General features: G+C 39.2%; 1 protein-coding gene across 3 annotated transcripts in view; it reads left to right on the forward strand.

Annotated features, from left to right (window-relative positions):
* Positions 1–22,313, forward strand: part of RYR2 (ryanodine receptor 2) — a 749,362-nt gene that overhangs the window by 299,096 nt on the left and 427,953 nt on the right. For all 3 annotated transcript variants that reach the window (XM_075064183.1, XM_075064184.1, XM_075064185.1), the window contains exons 11-12: positions 12,352–12,426; positions 17,211–17,367. In XM_075064183.1, the coding sequence (XP_074920284.1) occupies positions 12,352–12,426; positions 17,211–17,367 (232 nt within the window). The remainder of the gene's footprint in view (positions 1–12,351; positions 12,427–17,210; positions 17,368–22,313) is intronic.

The following is a 22,313-nucleotide window of genomic DNA, read 5'->3' on the forward strand; positions in this document are numbered from 1 at the left end:
AGCTGAAGCGTTAGGGGGTCTTTTGCCCAAGGACCCCTACTGGAAAGTTGGGTACCAACCGGGATTTGAACCCCGGTCTCTCGTATCAAAGGGCGGTCTCCCGTATCAAAGGGCGGCGCTCTTAACCACTACGCTATCCAGTCGCTATATATATATATACAGAGAGAGGGAGACTGTATTAAGCACATAATATTAATAACAGTTAGCCCAAATTGGCCTATTTCTTTTATAATTCTGTTCATTTGTGCTAACTATGCCACAATACCCTGTATTAGCTGAAGTAAGCTTTTGCTTAAGTAGATAGAAAAACTGCCAGGAACAGTACATATGAATGTTTTCTCCTAGCAACAGATAGGGAGTTTCTTTCACAGGCCAGTATGGAAAGTCCCCAAGAAAAAGGACAAAATATGATTGTTCTACCTTGGTACAAACATAGGAACAGAGGTGGCTCCAGGCACCAGCACGCCAAGCGCGTGCTTGGGGCAGCAAGCTGCAGGGGGTGCTCTGCTGGTTGCCGCAAGGGTGGCAGGCAGGCAGCCTTTGGTGGCTTGCCTGCGGAGGGTCCGCTTGTCTCACGGCTTTGGCGGAGCTCTCGCAGGCTGCGGCCAAATTCGCGGGACCGGGGACCTCCTGCAGGCAAGCCGCCGAAGGCAGCCTGCCTGCCGTGCTTGGGGCAGCAAAATACCTAGAGCCACCCTTGCATAGGAGGTATTTTCATGCACCAGTATCTTGAATGCTAGTATCCAAAACAGAGATAAGAAAACGAACTGAACAAGTTAGAGATGTGCTGAACTGATGGCTTGCCTTTTACTGTCATGTAAAGAGATGTGTAACTGATAAAATTATCCTATAAATACTGCCAGCTGTAATGTGTAACTTTGAGAGCACACCTTCTGTGTAAGGTGACTAACAACACTGCATGAGACAGCTCTCTGGAGCCTGGTATCATATTGAACCCTTTTCCTGTACTATATGCTTACTGGCATTTAGCAGTAAATTTGAGTGATATTGGTTATTTTGTCTCTTGAACATATTTCATTAAAAAACAAAGTGTGATCACGCAATTGATTATACAGTTTATCAACAACAGTTACCATGCTTCATCAAACCAATGGCTTATCTAGTAAACAATTCTGCCTCTTTCACACCAATTGCATTATGCTTCAGACCAAGGCAAAAGCCCCAAAGGAACATTAGGATAAGAAACAATTCAAATATCAGCTTAAAATATGTTTGTTAAAGCATAAACATTAATAATGAATAAGATGAACTAGGCAATAGATTTTGTTACAGATGACATACATACACACCGATTTTATTCCAACAAAAGCTGCGAGGTGCAAGTATTCATTTTGTGTTATCACAACACAAGGATTTCATGGAATTATCTTCATATCGTGGATGGAAACTGATACTTGAATTTCAAGTATTTACTCATGTAAAATTAGTAATTGTTCATAAAGTTTCACAGTAGTTAGAAGCACAATTGTCTTTGCAGATCTGTGTAAGGAAGGAATCAAATTCTTCCTTTGCACTTGTATTTAATATATCAAGAATGTATGTAGGCTTAGATCTATGAGCACTTTGAAACTAGGGTAAACTTTTTTTTTTTTTTTTGCAGGGGATGATTTATCTGGTGAAAATGTGGGAAGCTCAAGAGCAGTTAAAGCCTATAATAGGGAAAACAAATAAATAAAAAATATTAGTTTGTATAGCACCAAGAATGTACAAGGTTATTTAAGTATTCACCCATTGTTAATTTATTTTATTTTTAATCTATAAAAAAAGTAATGTACTAATGTATGGGGTACAAGAGCAAAACAAAATGAATGGGCATTGAAGTTCATCATGGGCATTGTTAGTTCCATGAGGTTTTTCTTTTTTTTAATTTTGAATAAGCATTTGTTATCTTTTTGTTAGCATTTCTTTTATGGTTTAGGATTTGTAGGAAAAGGTGTGTTTTATGGCAGGACTTTGACGAGGAGAGTAATCTGCAGCAGAGGGGAGGATGTGCTAGAGGGATCGGCCACATGGAACAAGGCATGAAGAGCAATTGAAGGACATGAAGTGAGTAATTATATATGTGACTTCAGCAGGCTGAAAAAGGGAGCAGAAAGAGGAGTGAGAGGGGTGAGGATGAGGAGTCTGAATCTGATGCAGGAGACAAAGAAAGAAGCAAGTGAAAAAATTCAGAGAGACTGGATGCGGTCATATCCGTTTCTGTTGAGTTGAATATAAAGGTTTTTCGTTTGCATCAATAGGCAAATATTCACTGAGTGAAGGACAAAGTTAACTTATATCTCTCTCAGGAGAGCTGATCTTGATAGGAAGACAATAAATGAATCAGTAAATCGACTGAGTGTTTATTCAGAAATATGGAAATCTCTTCACTGTGACCTTGAATTTCAAAATCATAACTACTTTTTCTTCAAAACTAAATTTCTTGGGTGGGGGAATTAAAAAAAAACAAAACCCAACTCACCCAAAAATTATCTGTCTTTTGAGTGGTAAATAATCACTTTTCCTGTAGTCTGTCTGGGTAATCAGAGAAATACTCTTGCATATCTTGTCTAAGGAAGTAAACAATTAAGAGAAATTTCCTCCTGTGCTTGTGTTTTGTCAGTGCAACAAGGGCTGATAGTAAAGCTAAAAGCAGTCAGCAAAGTTGAGGATACTTAATACAGTTAGGATGAACAGACAGCAAATGTGAAAAATTGGGACTGGGGTAGGGGGTAATAGGAGCCTATATAAGAAAAAGACCCAAAAATCGGGACTGTCCCTATAAAATCAGGACATCTGGTCTCCCTTAATGCAGTACTGGACTAAGAAACAGAGAAAGGACTTGCATAGAGGGCTTTAGCCCTACAATAACTACACCTCTACCCTGATATAACGCAGTCCTCGGAAGACAAAGAATCTCACTGCGTTATAGGTGAGATGGCGTTATGTTAAACTTGCTTTGCCCCCTTCTGCTCCTTGTTCCCTGATGCCCCCTTCTGCTCCTTGTTCCCTGATGCCCCCTCCAGAGACCCCCATCCCTAATCACCCCCAGGACTCCACCCCATACCCAACCCCCTTGTCTCCTGACTGCTCTGACCCCTATCCACCTCCCCTCCCCGCCCCTCTGACAGGCACTCACCGGCAGTGGTGGGAAGTGGAACAGCCTGGCCCCAGTCCGCTCCACTCTGCCAACTCCCAGCTGGAGTGCTCTGCTTCCCGCCGCCGGTGAGTGCGGGGAGATTGGGGAAAGGATACCTCCTTGCACCCACCTGCGTCAGGAAGTGGAGCAGCCCGGCCTCAGCCCGCTCCACTCTGTGAGCTCCCAGCCACGGTGCTTCACTTCCCGCCGCAGGTGAGTGTTGGGAAGTTGGGGAAAGGACATCCCCCCGCACTCACCTGAGGCGGGAAGTGGAGCATTGTGGCTGGGAGCTGGCAGAGTGGAGTGGGCTGGGGCTGGGCTGCTCCACTTCTGCTGCTGCTGGTGAGTGTGGGGGGATCCCTTCCCCCAAACCCTTTCCCCCGAGCGACATGGGTGGGTTGAGGGAAGCAGAGCAGGCTGCTCTTGGGCTCCTGCTAATCCCCTGAGCCACTCTGGGACTGCAGGACCCCCAAAAGTGCCCTCCCACAGCTCCTGCCCCCACACCCTGTAGGGGGGAGCCCCTGACCACCTTGAGACCCTTTGCCCCTTATCAAACCCCTCAGCCCCGGCCTGGCCTGGCACCCTAAACACACTGCTCAGAGCAGTGTGTCAGAGCTTTCCAGCATTGTATGAGAACCCGCATTATATCGGGTCGTGTTATATCGGGGTAGAGGTGTATATTAGTATTATTTTAATTGTTTTTCCCATCTTTGAATTTTGGGATCCAATCTACAAGCAGCATTATTGGTGAGATCGGTCACCATGCTGGATTCTCCAACTCCTCTTTAGGTCCCAATTCTAAGGTGCTTATTATTAAAAAAAAAAAAAATAAAAAAAATCACCGACTCATCAAAAGACCATTATCGTCATAATGACCCAAAATTGTTACTCTTTGTAACAATAATAATTATGCTCTGAAAAGAGTGAACAGCTGTCTTTTATTAGAAGTCAGAAATATAAAATGGAATGCCAGTCCAGCACAGGGCACTGGGGAGGGAATTTGATTCTGTGCTGGTGCAGAAGTTTACCCATACAGTTCTCAGTGTAGGATTAGGGACTGACAATATTATAGATGGCAAGTAATTTACTATTCTGACTGTTATATACATTTTTAAAGTATCCTGCACCATGGGATTCTTTCACAAATGTCATCTTATATAACACGTGCCCCTGGGAGGGATCATAGATCTCCTGACTTTTACATAAGATCTCATTAGAAGGGTCAGGCTTCAGTTTGTCAGGTGCCTAAATTATCCAGTAGGAAAATTACTGCATTAAGAGTTGCATTAGGCTCAGCCTAATTTACACTGGAAGCTGGTTCAACAGCTCAGCCGCCTCCTCTTTGAGGGGTACTTCAGCTAAAGTGTTCTAGGTCCCTGGTCAGTTAAGGATTTGCAAAAGGGGATTAGGGCTTTCTACTAGAATCAGAACTGGATAGGCAGAGTGTGAAGTAAAAAAACTCATATTCAAGGTGGCTGAAGAGAGATTAGATCCTGTTGATACATTGTGTAGTCAATTGCTTGATCACCCTTTGGTTCAGTATGAAATATATTTAAAAGACCAAATAACCAATGTTATTCAGGTTTATTGTTAAAAGTCAATAATACTACACTATATGAAGAAAGGTTCAATAAGATACCAGTTTTTGGGACGCAGTCTCATGCAATGTTGTTAAATTTACCTTATACAGAAAGTGTGCTCCTGAAGTTATACCCCTAAAGCTATTCTTTTTTTTTTTTTAGTTAATATGTTTACAGGTAAAGTGCATTGTGTGTCTCATCTGAAACGAGAAGCTTTCTGCTTTGTTTTTCTGGTACCATGGCGTTACTCTTATCTCTGTGTTCTGCACACATGCATTTCAAGTACCAAGGGGATGAAGGCACCCCCTTGGTTTGTACCAGCATAGAACACTCATGTATCTTCTCCTTTGCCTTTGGGACATTCCAGTACTGTGAAAGTAACTCTCTACCTGTTTCTGTGGTAAACACCCATATGTTGTGATCCTGACAGTTTTCCTATTTACTTTTTCAGCTAATGCAAGGTGTTGTGGCATATGTAGCATAAATGAACAGAATTCTAGAGAAACATAGGCCAATTCAGGTTATGTAACTGATAGAAATGTTATATAGATATATAAAATTCACACCACATATATTAATATATCTATCTTAGCCTAGCATATATGGGTCAACAATCCAAAAAGGCAAATTATTTGTTACAGGCAATGGAACCTATATCAGTCTCTTTAAAGTGTAAACATTTTCTTTGATACAGCATTAATAACTGCAAAAATGTGTATTATACCCAGAAAAGGTGAATATCTGACACAAGGAAAGGATTATTTGACTAAGGCTTGAGCTTACAAAATTCACACTGAGAAGGGACAATTTCTTTGATTTCTTAAAACAAACAAACAACCCCACAATATTAAAGAGTAACAATGTTGCATTTATATATTCATTCAGAAGGCTCTCAAGCTCTTTATCCACTTTACCAGTGGATTCATAAACTAAACACAGAACAACGTTGTCCATCACTGAAGTGTGTAGCCACCTGTGTGTGAAATGCAACGACTATCTGAGTATAGAGAAAACACACAGCGGGTTTGAACAGGATACGAAGAGACCATCTTATATAATTGGCTTTTAAGGGTAACTTTAAATGACATTATCTGAACTACACGTGTGCTACGACACCAGAAATTAACTTTTGAATGATACCAACTTGATTAGACACTTACAATAAACTCATGTTACTCTTAAATAGAATGACTGCCAATTCAAACTGAGATAACTAATCTCTTCTTTGGGGCAAGTTCTGCCTCCTTGATCACAATGTGGGCTTTCCTTCCACTTTCTAGTGCTCCAGAGCAGGAGGCAGTAGGTGTCTGTGCTGCCTGACTCCCAGAAGAAGAGGAGCAGCTATTGCCACAGGTAGTGCTCCATGCCCCGGAGGGTGAAATGAGGTTATGGCCATAGTTCCAACCTCCCTGTGCAGCAGAACTTCTGTGTTGGGAGGATACAAGCTAATATTTTCTCAAAATTATAGCAAAGCTCATAGGTGAGCCTGCTTCCTCAAATGTCTCCAGAGTCATTATGTCTGGTCTTGATCTCTGGAGGCATAAAGCCTCCAGCCACCTTTACTTAGGCAGTATGCCGTCTCCTAGTGACCCCCAATATGGTTCTTGTTCTAATAACTATAACTAAGCGCTTGAAGTTTATTTTATTTATTAATCCATTTATAATCCATGCAAAGCACCATGCTATTATGCATATAAAACTAAAAGAATTGTTAATTAAAATATTAAGTAAAAAGGAAAGATGTTTCGATAAGACATTAATATTTGCGACATCGAGAAATAAAAAGAAAAGCATTTAACGTGTGACATCTAGATTTGTTTCAAAGCATTTGGTTGTACTTCATTATCTCCTCACAGTATAATTTAATATTAGCTCTTTATTGAATCAGGTAAATTTCAACAATATCAAAATGGTTTAGATTATCTCATTTAGTGCCCTGCATTGCAGTTAGTAAATTTAATTGGTGTGGCTGCTGTCTCCCCACACTGCTCTGCAACATCGTAATAAGAATATGAATTGACTAATGGTTCTCTGGGGGAAGTTGGTATACAGTAATCTATTTTTAACTCTTGTAATTAATTCATTATTGTAATTGGATATTTAGTTGTCTCGCTGCCTTTTTGAGATTTATCAATTGTCATGCATTGCAAACTCCTGCTGTACATCTCACAAAGATAAGCACAAGTGTGTTCGGAATCAGCAAGTGGGAACATGATTAATTCTGGTTAGCCCCTACTTTTGTGTCCCAGTAATGTCACTTAGAGCCAAGAATTGTCCAGAGTGCTGAAGAATGGAGGAAAGGATGAGCTGTCCTTGGTGCTGTAGTTACAGTACTTGAACTCCAAGGAATTAGTGAGCAAATTAGCAAATTCTGGGCCCTAGTGACTTTGTATTAGGAGGAATTAAATAGATTAATGTCATTATCAAGAAGAACTGGTTATGTTAAGCTTAATAAACAGCCATAGGTCAGACAAAAGACAGCTTCATTATAGTGTATAGTATTGTTGTAGTTGTGTTGGTCCCAGGGTATTAGAGAGAGAAGGTGGGTGAGATAATATCTGTTATTGGACCAGCTTCTGTTGGTGAGAGAGACACGCTTACAAGCTTGCATAGAGCTCTTCTTCAGGTCTTCCTAGAGCTCTGTGTAAGCATGAAAGCTTGTCTCTCTCACCAACAGAAGTTGGTTCAATAACAGATATTACCTCATCCACCTTGTCTTTCTAGCTTTGTTATACAAACTAACTAAACAAGCTAAAGATCTGTAGTAAAGATGAACGTCAGACTCTTGAGGACTCTGAGTTTATTACAACTATGTTCTCATGAAATAAAAGTGCCTAATGGCATGGGTCTGTGAGCTTAGAAAAAATATTTAAAGGATGTTTTGGAAAAAGGAAAGGAAAATGTCAGGAGTGTTTTTGCTCACAAGGGAAGAGGAATGTATTTTGTGGCCTTGACTATACTCTCTTTCTCCTCTTGTAGGGGTAGGAGCCTGTCGTGTTGTGTGGGCTCCTGCCCCATCTTCATTTTCTGTTGCCATTACTTTTGTTTGTATTTATAATGAAAATATGAATAATATAAACTACTGCAGGATTTGTTTCTCTGTACTGCTCTTCATTTATTAATATGAATCTTTATTAATATGAATCTTTATTGCACTTAACAACTTGTATTTTTGTTTTCTCCATTATTCCAGTGTGAATCTGAAATAACTCCTTTGAGCCAAAGGAATTATTACAGGTTTGCACAGGTGTAACGGAAAGCAGTAAGCGTTTTAGCCCAGTAATATCATCTGCTGTTAAGGATTAGTAGTAAAAATGCTGGGTCTCCTTCAGTAAGTATTAAAATGTAATGAAACACAGTTTATTTTGGACTCTGAACTGATGGAAGTATTAGATAAATGGTATAAATGGGGTACATCAAATGGAACACTGAAAGCCATTTTGATATAAAGTAAATTCTAATAATTATTTTCTGGGGATGGAAGAAGGTAACAAATGAAGATTAGACTTCATGTTAACACACACACATCTGTTATCTGTCTAATATTCTAAGTTTCAAGTCAAATTCTGCGTATCTGTGTAACCTTGTTGACTTCAGCAAGGTTGCATTGATGTAACTGAAGATAGTAGCCTCTTAGGTTTTATATATGCTACAATTTGTTTAAGAAGAGCTAAATCTACTTTGGAAGAAATAAAATTTGTTTGGCCACAGATTTCCCTCTTCCTTTCTTTGTAACCAAACAGCAATGTGATGAGGACTTTACCCCACACATTCTGTGAAAGTATTAATATGGATCTGAGAGGCCAATTAATCTGCCTGCTTGTACCTGGAAGGTGGGCCAAGCCTAATTAGAAACAAAGTCCAGCTGGGGGAAATCAGGGCTTGTTTCCCTAAAGAGCTGGGTGAGCCCAGTTGGGAGAGGGAAAGTTGGAAGTGAGGGAGTTCCCTCCCACTCTCTCTGAGGAACTGTGTGGAAGGCTGAGGAAGAAAGAGTGGAGAAGACCAGATAGGATTCTCTAGGGGCTAGCTGGAAACCTAGTTGGAGCCTCCCTGAATACATGACTATGGGGAGAAGTGGGCCAGCCCCTAGATCATGTGGTGGATTGAAGGACAGAAGGACAGTTTAAAGCAACAGAGGCATTCCTATGATGAGGTGTCTGGCAGCTGAGCCTAGCCATGCTGATGGTTTGGATTTTGTATATATTACTTGAGTACTTTAGTAAAGAACTCTTGGACCCAGAAGGGGTAGAACCCTATAAAGAAGGGTTAGGCACTCCTGTGGCTGGAGTAGGCCAAAGGACAGTCTGACAGGGAGGGGGGAAATTGAGGCACAACTGCCAGAACACCACATCTGGGCACAATGGGGTGGATTTGGGTAGCAACTTGCTGCAGGCAGTTATGAGGTGAAGGAGACTGTAGAGTTTCAGTGAGACATCTGCCACAGCAGAGAAGGTAGTGACATCCCTGCTCCTCTCTGTTGACCGGGAGTTAGGGGTGACAAACACCGCATTCACAAGGTAATTTTATTAGATGATCCATAGGTTGGATAGGATCTGTTCTTCTTGTGCTTGTACTACTGGGGAACTTATTTTTCATTAATTCTGTCTACTCCTCACTCTCACACTCCAAACAAATATCCTCCTAACTCCCAGATACTGTATAAGGGCTTTGAGTGTTCATTATTGTACATATAGCAGGTCACTCTTTCTCTAGAATAGATTGACTGGCTGTGGAACAAGTATTCCTGGCTTTGGGAGATTTTTGTGTGTGCTTTGTTTAGAAGTTCACGTTGAGTAGAAATATAATATTTGTAATGTTAATAAAATAAACTTTCATTATTTGGCTAATCCATTATTTATTTTTGTCTGTGCCTATCTTGTAGCTTTCTTTTATTAAATGCAAATAGTTTCCTGAGGGTAGCTCTCTTTTTGTATTATAGAGTTATTCATTCACAGTTCATTCAAGGTAGAAGCACTCAGTTTCACTTTGCAGTACTGCAAAGCATCATTCATAGACAAGTTACAGCACAAAAAGAAATTACTCCATGGTACCATATTCATTCAGAGAAAATGGGTGAGAATGTGCTAGAAGCTATTTTCCAGTAGGAGGCTCCTAAATACTATATTTACATTTCCCAGTTTTTTTTCCTGTAGCCTGCTTTCCTCTCCCATTAGCCTCTAAATTCCTCCCATGTGAGCATTCCAGGACTCATCCTTCTCCATTAGTGGGTCAGCCAGTGGTTTAGGCCCTTAGGATATCTGAATGATCTTGAGAACGAAAGAGGATGTATGTTGACATAAAACAAATCAATTCAACCAGAAAGGACCCATTCTTTCAGTTTCACTACATGCATTTCTAAAGGTATTTTAAATTGCACTGGTCTGGGATTCGCTATACATTGCACTGGATCATTGCCAAAAAGTACTTGTAGAATATGAGATTAGTGCCATGTTTCAAGCTTTCCGACATTAGAAATAATTTTTTCCCCTGTAGGTTTCAGGATATCACACACATTTCACTGAGTTCACGCACATTTTAATGGTCTTAGAACTACTAGAACAAACTTTTAAGCTTTTATGCGATCTGAAAGAGAGAATTCCAACCACATATAGCATAAGTCTTGAATTTTGGTATTTTGTGAAATGTCAACTAATTTTATAGCAAAATAAGCAAAAGGGTAAGTAAGAATTTTATTATTTTAAACAATGTGTGGCTGCTTATATGTTGTTTAATCGAGCTTCTGTTGTGGTAGGCCATGTACAAAAAAAGAACAAAGCATGAAACCATGATACCTGACTCAGAGCACAGGTTTTCAGAATTTTTATTGTGCTCTCGAGGGTTGCTTTCAATAAAAGTTTAAGATTTAACTGGCACTGTTGTTCCCTCTGCAGAGCTGTTTGAGGCTGCTGTTACTGATAAGCTATTGCTGCAACAGACCCAGGAAATTAAATATAGAAAACATTAGACTTAATGGTGAGAAACCAGCACAGAGCTTTATCCAGTGCAAATGCTTTCCAGGCCAATAACCTTTTCCAGGCATTACATCAGGACTCATGATCAGTGATATTACTTTGATGTAATACTGTTTTTTCATGCAGTGTAAAAGTATTAAGCCAACCACAGCTGTATGAAAAATGCCACATACTGACATAGATAAACTTCTGAATATTTAAGTTAAATACAATATGGCAAAAGTTTCTTTTGCTTGTCATCTGGTTCATAATATTTAAGAAGCAATCTACCCTTGACATAAATGAGCTTTAATTTTTTTTTTAACACCTACAGTTGATAAAGAGAAAAGCTTTTTGGATGATCCAAATTATTAAAATACTTGATATGGTCTCATAAATGGAACAGTGTTAAAAGGAACAATGCCAACCTGTACTTGAGGGGAAAAAAAAAAGAAAAGGAGCCCCTCTTCCCTGCCAGAAATCAAGGCCAGATCTCAACTTGTGCATATTGTCATAGTTCTATTAAAGTCAATGGAACTCTGACTGTGTACACCATCTGAGAGGCTGGCCATGACTACTTAAAAATATCATCCCAATCCTTACTCAGACAAACCATCCACTAATTACAATGTAAATAGTCAATGGGAGTTTTGCTTGAGTAAGAACTCCCAAGATCAGATCTGTTGTTTGGCTCATCAGCAATGCCATCCTAACATATTGCATAGATCATACTAACAGACGAACAAGCAAATGGTTAAAAGCCTATTTCTAATTTAGCTAAAATCCCATTTAACAGCATAAACCAAAACCCGGTGTGAAATCCTGGCCCTACTGAAGTCAACAGCAGAACTCTTTGACCTCTAGAGGGCCAGGATTTTACCCCCAGTGTTAAGGAACTGCCCATATGCCTTTTCTTGAGGTAGATGCACACAGAGAGGGGACTGCCTGGATCCTGGAGGGAGTTATCTGAGTCAATGATTTTTATTTGAATTTACACAAAGCATATTTTGCTTCTATTTTGACTTACTTTTTTCTCACATAATTTGAAACCTCATTCATTAGGATGTCAATAATGTGGATCCCTCTGTTTAACTTGTTTCCTCAACATTTTAGTTATATTTTAGCCCTGGATTAATATTTTAACATTGCTCCTCTTATGCTTTATTTGCCTCCCATTAATGCCTTAGAATTGGAACTAGTCCTTCCTTATCTTTAAATAAGTATTTTGGCACATTTGTAACTTCTTGTATTATTCTATTGTTTTTAATGAGAAATTCGGACACCGCCATCTTACTTCTGGTTTTGAAATATCTATTTTAGTGTTGAATTTTGCTGTTAGGACTATGCAATGTTTTCATCTTCAGATTATATGTTTTTTCCAAATTGATCCTTAAAAACACTGAGGATTAAATTTTTGAATGTGGTATAAATGTGATCGTAGAAAGAAAGACTTGATAAAATTATGCATTTTAAAAACAAAATAAGGTGTATGAACAAGTGGATCAGAACGTTTAAAGGATGAGTTATTTTTGAGATTGGTAACCATAATTGTTAAATAACAGTTAACTGGATTGTCTTGGCGACTTTGAAATTAAAAATCCTCAGTTAACAAAATAAATTGCAAATTAAAGAAGAGATATCAGAATTTTCATCTCAGAATGTTGCTTTGTTTGGTTTATAGAACTGTCCATTATGAAGGTGGTGCTGTGTCGATTCATGCTCGTTCCCTTTGGCGACTAGAGACTCTGAGAGTTGCGTAAGTAACAATACAGTAAGAAAAAATGTATACAATATAATCAAACGATCAGCTGTCTCTAAATCAACAGTCACTTTTGTGTTAAGAACAAAAATTATTAGACAGTCTGTATTGTAAAGGAAAACATCTACAAAAGGATGATGTAAAGTTGGAGTGCTTGCTGGGAATCGTGCCTTATTTAGCTGTGACTGGAATATACAAGCATTCCTTAAAGTTTCACTCACAAATATGCAGTTATGATAAAACGTGAAGTGACAAATTATCATTTTAGAGACTAAATGACAATAGCTGTGGGGAAATGTTACACTCTCATGATGCTGTGGAATGTGTGCATGTCATTTAAAGGGATGATGTTAAAAGACATTGAATTGATATAAGGGAAATGGAGAGATTCCCTCCACTCCCCTTTAGTTACTTTTGGACTAAATTGTGCTTGAGCGACAGCAGTGAAACCGCATGAGAATCTCTGCCTTTTTGTTTCCCAAACCTTTTTCTTCACATGTTTCAGGGTAGTATTTTGTACTGTGTAATGTGTACCACCTGGCAAATAAAGGCACAAGAACAGTGAGTTATGTTATGATTCGATAGTCTTATGCCATCTATGGAATTTGACAGACAATGTGTGCAGACTGCAGGTTTAGAGAACTTGTCAAAAGAATCTGCAATACAAGTCAGCTCTGACAGTAGTAATCTTCCTTTACAAGGAACATGACTGTTACAATCAAAATGTAAAACTTTTTTTGGGTGGGACACAATTATTGCCAAATTTCCGATGTTTTGTTAGCAAGGGTGTCAGCTTATAACTTTCCAGCTGGTGCTCAGATGGATGACCTCTTAAAGCTTACTGCTAAGTAGTCACATTTATGTGCATCAGTGATTAGAAGTAAATTTTGAATGTATTGAATTGGGCACATGCTTTGTGACAAATCAGTCTAATACGTATGTGTGTTTGTTATTACTATTAGACAACACTATATTGTGCAACACTTATATCAATGAACTGTGGCAGTGGACGAGCATCCGCCGACAAGCAGCAACGTCAATAGGCGTCACTGCTGAAATGCTGCCGAAAATCAGCGAGATTTCGACGTTGATGCCTCTGTATGATGCAGCTCGTTGGCAGCATTTTGGGCGATGCTTGTCTGCTGTTCAGTACACGGGCGCACTTAGACACCCTAGCGGGTACCATGGCTCCCACGGGCACTGCGTTGGGGACCCCTGACTTACATGTTTAACAAATAAAAACTAAAATCTGTTTCCTGTCCTGAAAATCTATCTATCTAATGACTCAGTCTTGGAAACACCCTGATAAGTAGTGCTGATTAGTGAGAGTAAACCCAATATTTTACATTCTAGGACTCCTGTCCTGTAGAGATTTACGCACATACCTAACATACCTAGCTTTATCCCATAGAAGTCATGGGACTACTTAGATTAATGTCTTTCCAGACTTGGATTGTAAGTTTTTTGGGGGAGCAAGCTTGCTCTAGTAAGCATTTGAGTATACTACACAGTTTTGTGTGCAGAGATAGTCACAGAGTTTCCTGGTACATTACATGGAGTAAAATAGTATGCATGGGTGCATTCTTACTCATTCTTGAAACTTTCAGAAAGGTTACTTGAATCTGGGAGTTTTTATGATTCAGCATAGAGAAAATATACAACAGCCCAGATCTATGTGTTTCCACTAATATAAACCCTGGCACAGGCACCTGGATATTGAAAGTCCAGTAGGGAGGAACTTGTGACAACAGAAAGTGGACTTATTATTCCCTCTGGGAAGAGAATAGGAGAGGAAGGCTTGGGCAGAGCAAAAAGATGGGGTTTAGGCAAAGGATAATCTGAGGGGGGAGGATAGCACGGCTGTGACTAAAAAAGGAAAGATCAAGTGGTGGATGGAAATGAGACAAAGGCCTGAGTTTGGAATTGGAATTGGAGTAGCTTAGTGTATTTTATGGAATCTTGGGCTCTTGAAAGATCTTGTTTTATGCTATTCATCTTTTCTTTAGAAGAATATTTCTTAATAAGATTAGTTAAAAAACTATTATTGCTGTTGCTTTATAAATCAACCCCCCTTCTTTTTTTTTTAAAAATTGTGCATGCCTTGTCACCTACCCATCACTGTTCCCCAGTCCTACTTCCTTTTCCCAATTTCTCTTTTCTCTTAAAATCACTGTGTTTCCTCCTCTCCACCCCACTACAACCTGGAGCTTGTGCTCTGACTATCCAGCTTCCTCCCACAGACTGTGCTGATGGAATTTTCCATACAAAAGGCTTCTTGTTTTTGAATTCTCTCTTGAATTCTTCTAGCACAGAAACCCCTGAAGCACTGCACAGCTTTGATTCCGTAGCCAGTCTCAGTGTAAATTCATACCAAACTGTTAGGAATCTTTTGCTACAGAGCAGCTGAAGGTAGTCTTTATCATTGTTCTGCCCACAGTAGTCTGTGGGCTTGAGTCTGTTATGCTAAAGAGCTTTTATGCCATTCTGGCTGTGCAGAGAGGCCTTTAAGTGATCAGAAACAGTCGCCTCAGAATATTCACTGCCCAGAAGGTTAGAGATAGTATAAGGGCAGTGCACGCTCTTCTGCCCTCCATGAAGGACAAATTGGAAGTGTGGTTGGAATGAATTACACTTCAGCTATTATCTCTTCCTATAGTCCAAAGGGGGCTATGTGAAGCAGAGTATAAGTTAGAGCAGCCCTAGTCTGCACTAAAACTAGGCTCCTGCATGGCTCCATAATGAGGAGTGCAAAGGTATTCAGCCTTGTTTGTGTTCCCTGGCCCAAGTACTGCAACGTGATCACTGAGAATCAGGCCCTGGGTTTTTATATGGCAGAATGATGGAATGTTCATGCCAGCCAACAGTTGTATGTATTGGATGTGTTTTAGTAGTGAGCGCTTACCTTGCCATGTAAAAGACTTCATGAGGGGGAGGGGGAGAATGGATTTATGAGATAGAAATCCTCCTTCTCTCCCCACCAAAAAACTCCCACAGCAGAGTCCAACATTTTTACTGTCATTAAAAAAAAAAAAAAATAGGCCACAGAAATAAACCCTGTCTCTCTAGCATGTTTTAAAACAACCAAGAACCTCCCCAATTTCTTTAAGAAAATGGAAGCCAAGAGGTAACTTACATTGTGAAAATGGCTGCCAACTGTGTTTTCAGGATTTACACTGACAGTATACCTAGTGCTTATGAAGAGGTCCTTAAACAAATGGATATGTTTATTGCACAGATAATAGTCCAAATCTGTTACACTAGTCTACAGTGATAATGACACATGTGATATGCCTTGAATAGGACCTAGGCTACTGTACAGATGCATATGAAACACACACAGGGAAAAACTTTAAATTTGTTTTGGAATTTTGTGCTTGTGCTCATTCTAAAAGTACATAAGAATTTACATATAAGCAAAAAGGGGCAGCAATACAAGCTTCTGCTATGTGGGATAGTTTAGATTTAGTTGAAATAGAATATCTGTAGGTTCACCAATACCAGTCAGTGATATTTGACCCATAAATGATGAGTTTGGGCTGTTTCAAACAAAAAATATAATATTTTTTATTTGTATTGTGATAGTACCTAGGAGCCCCAGTCATGGACCCGGGACCCCATTGTGATAGGCACTGTACAAACACAGAACAAAAGAATGGTCCTTTCCCTCCCAAGCTTCCAGGCTAAGTAAAGTTTGAGAGCTCCTCTGAGAGACCACTGATAGAGGAGTACCTCAACACATCTGGAGTACAGCCAGGAGATTAGTACTGGGGGCTGAGTCTGAAGCAGGGAGTTGGAATCTTGCTCTTTCTGTGCCTCAATTTGAAGTCCACTGTGAATGGAACTCCAGAGTGGGAGCATCCCTTCTTATTGCCCTTTATCTGCTGTGGAATGTGAAGCATATTGGCCGGCTCTTGTTGGTTGGTTTTATAATTATTTTGTGAGCATTGTGTCTGAGGGCACAGACAGCTGAGCAGAGGAGTGCTCTGGGAAGGTGGGGGAACTTAGCTGTAAGTGGATAAAATGTTGAAGTGAGGACCTAGTTGGTCTTGGCTCATACTTTGGAGCTGAGATCTCCTCTCCTGGATGCAATAGGGTGTCTGTAAAATCCTCTAGTTACGGAAATTCTTCTGTGGATAATTTCTGTTTTTCTGTCAGTAAGCAGCCATTTCTTCAACAGCTGATTTTTTTTTTTTAATAACCAAAGGAACTAAACTTCCTCTCAAATATCCCGCGGACAGCTCCCTTTCATTATACCTGAGAGGACTTCTCTTCAGCTATGGCAGAGAGGCACATGGGAAAGGCACTGGATATGCAGATTTCAAGCCATTTGGCTGCTATTTCCTTTTGTTGGTGCAGAAAATACAGCTCAAAGTGGTCTTTTCTACCAGTGAAAAGATTAAAAAAACAAAAAAACCACCAACCTGTTAAACTGTACTGATGGTGTTCTTGGTGCTGTTCAAAGCCCCCTGTCTCCACTTTTTTGGGACTGGAAAAAATCATAATTCATTTACCTTTTTCTTTTGTCACAATATTTTTGATTAACAAGCTAATTTAAACATGAGTTTGTTGTACCTATTGGAGTGATACCACATCAGATAGCCAAAAACATTGTAGCTTTTTCTGTTAATACTATGAAGGGTGGACTTTGACATTCTGTGCGAACACATTAAAATGATTTTGCAGCTAATCTGAATAATAATGATTCTTTAAATATGTTTGGTCTAGAACATTAAATTGTAAACATTTTGTTTAAGAATCCTCCTTTGAACTTGCCTTATTAGGTGGAGTGGAAGCCACATTAGATGGGGACAGCTATTCAGACTAAGACATATAACAACAGGGAAATATTTAAGCCTCATGGATGACAAGAGTCTTCTTCTTATGGACAAAGAGAAAGCTGACGTGAAATCTACAGCGTTTTGTTTTCGGTCTTCCAAGGTACAAAACAAATGCAGCATTAATGTGCCTGGCAATGTTTGATTTCTCTTTTAATGAACATTCAAATACATTTAGGAAGAATTAGAGAAATGAAGTGAAGGTGCTACCAAACACCCAATTGCGTTTTTATCCCTATGGGCCTCTTCTATTATCTGCTTCTGTGTTTAAGCTTTTAGTTAGCCCAGACTCAATGCTGCACCTTAGGCTTTCTATGAACTGAACGACATTTGTCCATTCCTTGTGGCATTTATACATCTCCCACTACATGACTTAGCTGAATCCGTCCTATTTTCCTACCTTTTCACTGTAAATAAGAAAATTCAGAATAATAGAATTAACTCCAAAAAGCTATATTACTTTATTTGCCTTGGGTAATGCTGCTGCGTGGTTTTGTTACTCTGCTTACCCAATTTAGAAAAATCTCCAGGTGTCTCTAACAATTTTTCTGGGAACTTCAGTAGTTCTTTCTCTGTTTTTAGTTCATTGGGTGAAATGAGAGGCAGTTACATGATTGTTTCTTTTAAATTAAATGAAGAAATCAGTTTTATCGAATTAAACGATTTATCTGTAAAGCCAATCTACATTTAGGATAGCTGAAATTATGGATTCAGCATTTTTGTTTAGAATTTTTTTGTAAGTACTTCAAAATAGGGAAGTGTACATTTTTTTTGTGTGGCGGATGAACAGTTTAAAATGTGCTGTGACTCAATTTGCATGTGCAGTTGCAGCCTAATATCACTGAAAATTTTAGTTTTTCAAAATTACTACTTTGTTAGTTATCCTTTACAATGTTTGCATTTTGTTACAAATTTTAACAATTTTATTAACATTTCTGTGGGAATTTTCCATAGACATTGTATAATTTCTTCCATTGTACACTCAGGGTCATAAACAACAATCAGGCACCTGAAATCGGGTATATATTTTTTTGTGTAATCTGGCGTTGGGGATTTTTGGTGGCCAGATCTGGTGGCTATAGTCTGGGTGCTCTGACAATGGCTTTCTCTCACTCAGTTAGAAAAAACATTGTGAAAAAGAGTACTGTGACCGCAGAATCCTAAAACATGGCAGGAAAAACAGTGAAATCCTGTTTATACAGAATTCTTAGGGGAGTGCTCAAAAACTTCATGTAAATGATGATGATTTGGGTGAAAGGGAAGCTAGCTTGTGGGCTTTGAAAAAGTTACCCTCTGGTTTGAGATCCTCATCTCTGCTCTTGCCTCTTTTTGCCACTCTAGACAGAGAAAAGGGTCCTGTGGTCTGATCCTGTATTCCTTACGTGGGCAGAAATTCCATTTAGTTTAGTAGAAGGTACACTTGTAGGAAGGCTTCAGCCGAGAGAATACTTCATGTGTCTTGATTAGTTAAAGTACTATGCTTATTGAGGCATTTTAATCTTTGAGTTTCTAAGGTTTACACCATCCAATTTCTTGAGAGCTACTTCCTTTATTTTTAATCCCATTGTTCAGTAAGCTTGCACCAGTTGTTATGAATGCAGAGTTTAAAGGCTGCCTGGTAACAGTTTGTAGTGGTTTTTAAGCTATTATTTGAGAGGCAACCTAAGTTTTAGAATCTTTGGAGGCCTCAGGCCAAACATTTTGATAATCCGTTGTTAAAGAGGAGCATTTATCATTATTACTGTTACTGAAGAGCAAGATTGTGGCCCATTTTGTGTGCTGCCTGAAGAGAGCAATGGGGGTGTAACATGTTATCTTGTGTTGACTATTACTGCTTCCTGGCAGCAGGGGGAAATCAGTTCCTCATATTTTACATCCCCCACCACTTCATGTAGGTGTGTGGGAAGGTGTCGTAACTAGGAAAAATCTGGAATGTCTGTCTAATTATAGTGGCCCATTGGGGAGCATATGCTCCAGCTAGTATAGACCTGACAGAATTTAATCCTTCCCAGGAGCAGTGGGGTGAATAGAACGTGATTGTGAATCTCCTAGTCAGTGTCCTTCTTGGGCTGCTTCAGGAATAGCCCAACAACCTGCTGGAAAAGTCACACTGGGGGATGACCTCTGATTTGATGTTAATTTTGTGGTGATCAAATTTTAGACCAAAATCAAACCATTTTAACTATAGACTGTGGAAGAGCCTGGGGAGAGACCACAGGGCGTCTGAACTTAATTGCTGAAAATGAATTCATTACACTTAGTTTGCAACTCAGAACTTGTTAAATTAGTGTCATGTTTTGCTGTGAAATAGAGTTGTCAGGTCTCAGATTTAGCAGTGGGGGAAAAATTAACCCAAAGTTTACAGATACCTTGCTCTTCGGTAACAAACTTAAGTATGGTCAAATCATAGCTGTCCCAGAATGAGTTCTTTAGAGGAGAGAAGTCTGGAGTGTCTTTCCCCTGAATGCCCATGGAGAAAGCAGCTGTAATTTTGCTTTGTGCTCATTGGCCTGTAATACAAGTCAGCTCAGAAGGAGTGTATCTGGACATGGCCTTGACTACCTCTACAGTGACAAAATCAGCAGGAGGAATATGTCAGGAGAGCCAACTAAGTTTTCCTACAGGTGCAGCAAGTCCTGTTCACCCTCACTCCAGTGTTTCTTTAGTTATAATGGCTCCTTTCATGACCTCTGAGGTACACATCTGTGCGTCTGCGGGTAATAACTAATTGCAAGCGGAATTGAGGAAGCACTGTTAAGGCTTGAGTCGTGAAATAAACACAAAATGTATCAGAGTACTTACAGTTTAGACATCAGAATCCAGTTTTGATTGACAGAAGGAACTGAAGAAAAGAATAAACAGATCAGAATATTCTCTCCTATTAACGTTGTTTAAACATCTCAGCAAAATAAAGAAATGTGATGCCCAAAACTTCATCACACATTAAATAGTTAGAATTTTAATTTGAAAATTGATATTGTGAGCAATAAGAAGGATTATTTTGTAGAATGCAGATGTTTGATCAATTATACATTTCAATAATAATGATCATTGTGAAATAGAAATAAAATGCATTAGGTTTTTAAAATAGTTTATTTCTTCTTTTAAATTTACAACCATTTCTCCTCCTCCTACACTCGGGCCACCAATATATGTGAGATACTGTCCAAACTACTTAGTTCTGATCCATGTATAAAGTTCACAGGCATTCAGATCAGTGGATTTGTTTTATACCCATTTATGTATCTACATTTTTGTCAGTTCCCTCTCTTTCTTTCTTTAATATTTCTCACAAACAATTGTTTGAGGTCAGTAATTCAAACCAATACTGATGCAGAATTCAGTAATCATCAACTGTTTCATATCTGTTTATTGACTGGTGAATGCCATAACTGTATCTTAATGTAGCTTGGGAGTATGCAACTATCCTCTGCTAACTAAGGATGACAGATTCAAGACTAATGGGATTTTCTCCTATTTACTGTGTGAGGTTGGTCAATTTTGTAGCTTTTAGCACCAGCTTGGGGAAGCTGTACGATGGATGTAGTCAAAGGGCACAGACATAGTCAAAGGGATAATCTCAAGTTTTCAGAGAGGGCACATTTTAAATAGTTTGTCCTGATATTTTAAAAAATTCCTATAAATAAAGAACAAATGTGGGCCTTTTTCTGCACACTGTTGTGTTTTATAAGGATCATTGTGGGGGTGGGGGTGGTCCTGTGAGCAACATCCAACATATCTAGGGCCATCCCTGCTTACATTTTTGTGCACGTGCTGGCCTGGAGTCTGTTCAGTTTCAGCTTTGCTGCTGTCACTGGTAAATGCTCTTGCAGAGCCTGGGGAGGAGCATTCATGTGAGAGCTCTATATGAGAGTGGGACACCTGACCGATGACAAACCAGGGAAGCTCACTATACACATATTCACAAGGCAAACAAGCTGGGGAAAAAAGAGGTTTTCTGTTTGAGTTGCGGTAATCTTCAGTGGTGCTTGCTATAATAGCAAGAACAAATTTTTCAGTTGGAAATACGATTTAGAAATTGACTGGGTCTTTCTAAGGGTTTTTTCCCCGAATCACAGCTCAAAAGAGAAATCCAAACTTCTGTCTGCTACAGTGCAAACTGAAGATGTAGCTAAAGAATGCTGTAATTGAAAATCTGTGATGGGAGAGAATAGGGAAGTATACCCATCTGTCTATATCTAGATGCTTGAGGAGATGTTATTCTGGCTGCTGTTTTAAATTCCCCAGCTCTTTAAGGAGTCAGGAGCTTGTTTCTAAACAGACTTGATAAATCAGAAGTAGTTCCATGGTTTATTAGTCAAATTGCTGGATTGTTGGCTGTAGCTGCACAGCTTCTTACAGCCAGGGACTGGGTCGTAAACTCTGCCTTGTCAGATGCCATATCCACATGTGTAAATGCCCCCATCAAAATATATAAAACAATGATCACCCTATAGTAATGAACTGAACTATTGAGTAAGGACTCAGGCATTAATGTAAAACATAAGTTTAATATAATTTTTGCTCTTGAAATTATTTGAGCAAACAATTCTAATTGTCAATAAGGCTGATAGAATGTAGAGGTTATTGTACTATAGCGCACAGCTGTCTAGGATTACTTCTAGCATTTTCCATAGAAGAATAAAAAACTAATTCATGTAAATACCATCTTTTAATCCAATAATCGATCGTATAAAGTAGATTTATTTTGATATGCTGATTTTAAAATTGCTGCATTCCTAACCCATTGAAAATTCTTTAGGGGGTACTTAGGCACAGAACACTGAGTACTTGGAATCCCAAGAAGTGCTTGAAATATCCTTCTCAGGACATACTAAACAAAATACAAACTCTGTTTAATTTCAGGGGAGACTAAACACATACGTAAAGGAGAATTGTAGTGGGATTCAGATTATTGAAATGCACGGGGGAACTAAAATACATTTAGATGATCAGAAGTTTGGTTACTACACAGTCAATAGAACATTGGAGACATGTTGGTAGGTTCTTAGTAAGGGAGGTTTGAACAGTCTTATAGGCCCTGTTTCT

Source organism: Chelonoidis abingdonii, chromosome 3, assembly GCF_003597395.2.
Source record: "Chelonoidis abingdonii isolate Lonesome George chromosome 3, CheloAbing_2.0, whole genome shotgun sequence".
Taxonomy (NCBI): domain Eukaryota; kingdom Metazoa; phylum Chordata; order Testudines; family Testudinidae; genus Chelonoidis; species Chelonoidis abingdonii.